At 33.9% G+C, this 3412-nt stretch overlaps 1 protein-coding gene across 1 annotated transcript; it reads right to left on the minus strand.

Annotated features, from left to right (window-relative positions):
- Window positions 1–258: 258 nt before the first annotated feature.
- On the minus strand, window positions 259–1146 carry LOC112194038 (agamous-like MADS-box protein AGL80). The gene has a single exon (XM_024334300.1). The coding sequence runs from the start codon at window positions 1144–1146 to the stop codon at window positions 259–261; it is 888 nt and encodes a 295-aa protein (XP_024190068.1).
- Between the last annotated feature and the right edge of the window lie 2266 nt (window positions 1147–3412).

The raw sequence follows: 3412 nt of genomic DNA on the forward strand, positions 1-3412 counted from the left end.
TTCACAGCAGTTCTCCTAAAATGCATGTACTAATATCAAGAGAGTAAGCAAACATTTATTCAATGAAAAAGAAACAAGCACATATATTATTCAAAGATTATCATGAAGTACATAAAGAAAACAATAACAATGAAGTTCATAAAGTTGAAGAAAGAAAAAATACACAACCTGTGGTTCAGAGAAAAGATATGCACGAAAAGTAGAAGAAGAACATTTAGAAAGATATTGCAGAAATTAAACACACCATAACTAAAATTTTCAAGGAAAATTAAAGGCGCTAGCAGGAAGAGGATTTGGCCACATAGTATTGTGGTTATGATCCGCGAAAGGAACCATCATATCCTCCCCGGTAAACCCCATATGCTGATGATGATCTGGATGTGGCAGTGGTGTTGGTGGTGGCGCATTCATCATGTCCATGAACCAAGGGTTCTGCTGCTTCTGAGATGCCATCTGCATCATTTGGAGCTGCATTGCCTCCATGTTATGCATGTGATCAAAAACTTGCCTGTCAAGGGCTGCATGCTGCATGTTGCTGCTCTCTTCACCAGTCTTCATCGCCATGTTGCTGCTGCTGCCCTCTCCATTACTCTTCATCACTGCCATTCTATGTTCCGTTGCAGCAGCCGACACCCCTTGTGCTCCTTGCACTTGGTTCTGGCTCTTCACAGCCTCCTCCTTAATGTTCTTCATCCTGAGATGTAACTCCTGCAGGTGTTGGTCAATGACCCATCCGAGATCAGTCAGGTCTGATAGTGTCAAGCCCCGGAGGGACTTTCCGGTTAGGCTTTGGAACATCACACGAGCCATCTCCTTTTCCCGGTTGTCTTTCTTTTGCTTCTTAAGCTGTTCCTGAGCCTTGTTGATTCGTTGCCTCAGGAAAGTCTCCTGATTCACCATCTTCTTGCTTTGCTCCATTTCAGGCATGGTCTTGAACTGCGCAAGCACACGTTGGACTCCCAAGGGGGAAGGCCAAATTTCAGGCTGGGAGTCATAAGGGCTGTAGATAATAGCACAAGCATCAATGTCACAAAGGGTGGTGAGTTCACTCACCTTTTTCATCAGACCCTTCTTCCTTTTCTTATATGTTGCTTTTCGAGCACTATCATTAGTGATGTAGGTAAGTTTCACCTTCTTTCTAGTCATGGCTAGAAAAAAAAAGATGAAAATGTTGCAAACTGGGAAGAAGGGAATGAAGGAATGGCCTTTCTGGTTTGCTCTTGCCCTGAAGAGACTCTGCTATATTTAAAGCAGACATGGGGCTACCAAATTAATGTTGCTTGAAATGCTACAGATTATCTGATGTTTTTCAATTGGATGCGAAATTTAATGTGTGCCAATTGTGATGCATGAATGAGAGACCAAATCCATTTTGATTATGTTTGAGAATTGAGCATATACACGCCAACCTATTCCGATGTGTTTGAGCATGAAATAAAGGAGGGGTCTAAAAGTAGTAATGAATCCATATTTGTACAACAAATGTGTGTAAGAAATTAGGATTTCATATGAATGGTAATGAAAGTGAGTTAATGCAAAATCTGGGGCTGGGATTCTTAGCAAAAGAGAAGGTTGACAAGTTGTAGACATACATGCATATCAAGGTGTATTGATATTGGATTTATATGGAAAGTTATCTGTTGATTTTCAGTTGTTCATACAATAAAACATAGATTTTCTGTATCTCATTCGACATTAGAGGGGAGTTATGTTCCTATGTTTTGAATATCACTTATAAGGTAATTTTTAAGAATTCAAATCTTTCTTAACTAATATGATTTCGTTAGTTTTCCGTTACATGTTCTATATCTATATATTTTATTGAGAGATGTCATAACGATCAGTACTCAATGTCAAAGATTTGACTTCATAAACCTTAATAATACTTATTGCATCGGGGAGCAGATAAACGGACAAAAATCTTCTACATTATAGTTTATCCGTTACCGTTTCGGTTAGTTTTTGTTTGACTATGATTTCGAAATACACACCGCTGTATTGAATCAAATACTAGACATTATACCAAGTCACTATTTTAATTGCTGACGCCACCATTTTTGAGACTGGTACCCCATTCACGACTACACGAGGAATTTCTTATTGCATTGATTGCATGACTTGCATCACGTTTTTGGCCAATGACTTCTAAAGAGAAATTTTAAATACGCACCCCTAATCACTTAATACACATCCCTATTATTTTATATTTCAAATTAGATTTTGTAGGTAGGTTAAATGACCAAAACAGACATCTATGCATTAGGAGAAAAAGAAATAGTCATATTTTCATTATATTAAACTATTTATGTATAAATTGTTAGATAAACACAACAAATTTCTATACATGGCCTCCTAATTTAATACAAGAATAAAGTTAGAAACTATCTAATTTAATTTTTTTTCTTATATAAATTGTAATTAAATGAGGTTAGAAACCATAATATTTAGAATTTCAAAATCAATGACATTAAATGTTTTTAAAACGGATCCCATTTTTTAGTTAATTTCCTTTTTTTCTCTCTAAGAGATATGATTAATCCATTTATTTTCTAATATAAAACATCACAGGTGAAAAAACTTTGTAATTGTTAATTTGTTTGGCTCCTCTAAGAGCATCTTTAGCAAACTCTATTGTGGCTCTTTAGTTATTTTGAAGAGCATGTTTAGCTTTTTATCTATTTTAGCAGCTGCACCAGACTCTTAAGTAGCTCTCGATTATAACTTTTAGTTATCTCGCTCCTAAAGATAGAGAGCGGGATGAGGCTCTCTATAATTTAAAACATTCATTTTAAGTTATTTTATGTAATTTATAAATACATTTAAACTATTTAATATTCATTTAAAAAATAATATAAATTCAAAACAAGCTAAAATAGAGAGCATTGATACAGACGTAATTCTAAAGTGGCTAGCTAAAATGACTTTTTAGGTACTTTAGCTAAAATTTGACTTTAAAATGGCTAGCATTGCTAAAGATGCTCTAATGACGACTTTGTAGTTCTGCCATTGTGAAGAAACTACTTATATAGTTTTGGTTAAATGTTCAACTCATAATTTTTATACTTGATTAACATAGTGTTTGGTTGATGAGAACTCAAATAATACAAAACTTATTTATATGCATCTATTTAAAGTGAACAATAATAAATCTTTATGGATTTCTCAATAACTAACACAAGTAATCAATATGGTCATTTACAAAACATCAATTAATATACTAGAATATACTAATCATATTAAATAGTAACCTTAATATAGTCAAATAATAGGATATTTCATGATTTTTGAGATTAAAGATATTTTAGACATTTTAGGTTGTGTATTTAGTAAAATATTAGAATGAGTGTGTATTAAGTAATTAGGGGTGTGTATTTAAAACTTCTCCTTCTAAAAAATAGAAAGAAAGAAAAAA

Source organism: Rosa chinensis, chromosome 3, assembly GCF_002994745.2.
Source record: "Rosa chinensis cultivar Old Blush chromosome 3, RchiOBHm-V2, whole genome shotgun sequence".
Taxonomy (NCBI): domain Eukaryota; kingdom Viridiplantae; phylum Streptophyta; class Magnoliopsida; order Rosales; family Rosaceae; genus Rosa; species Rosa chinensis.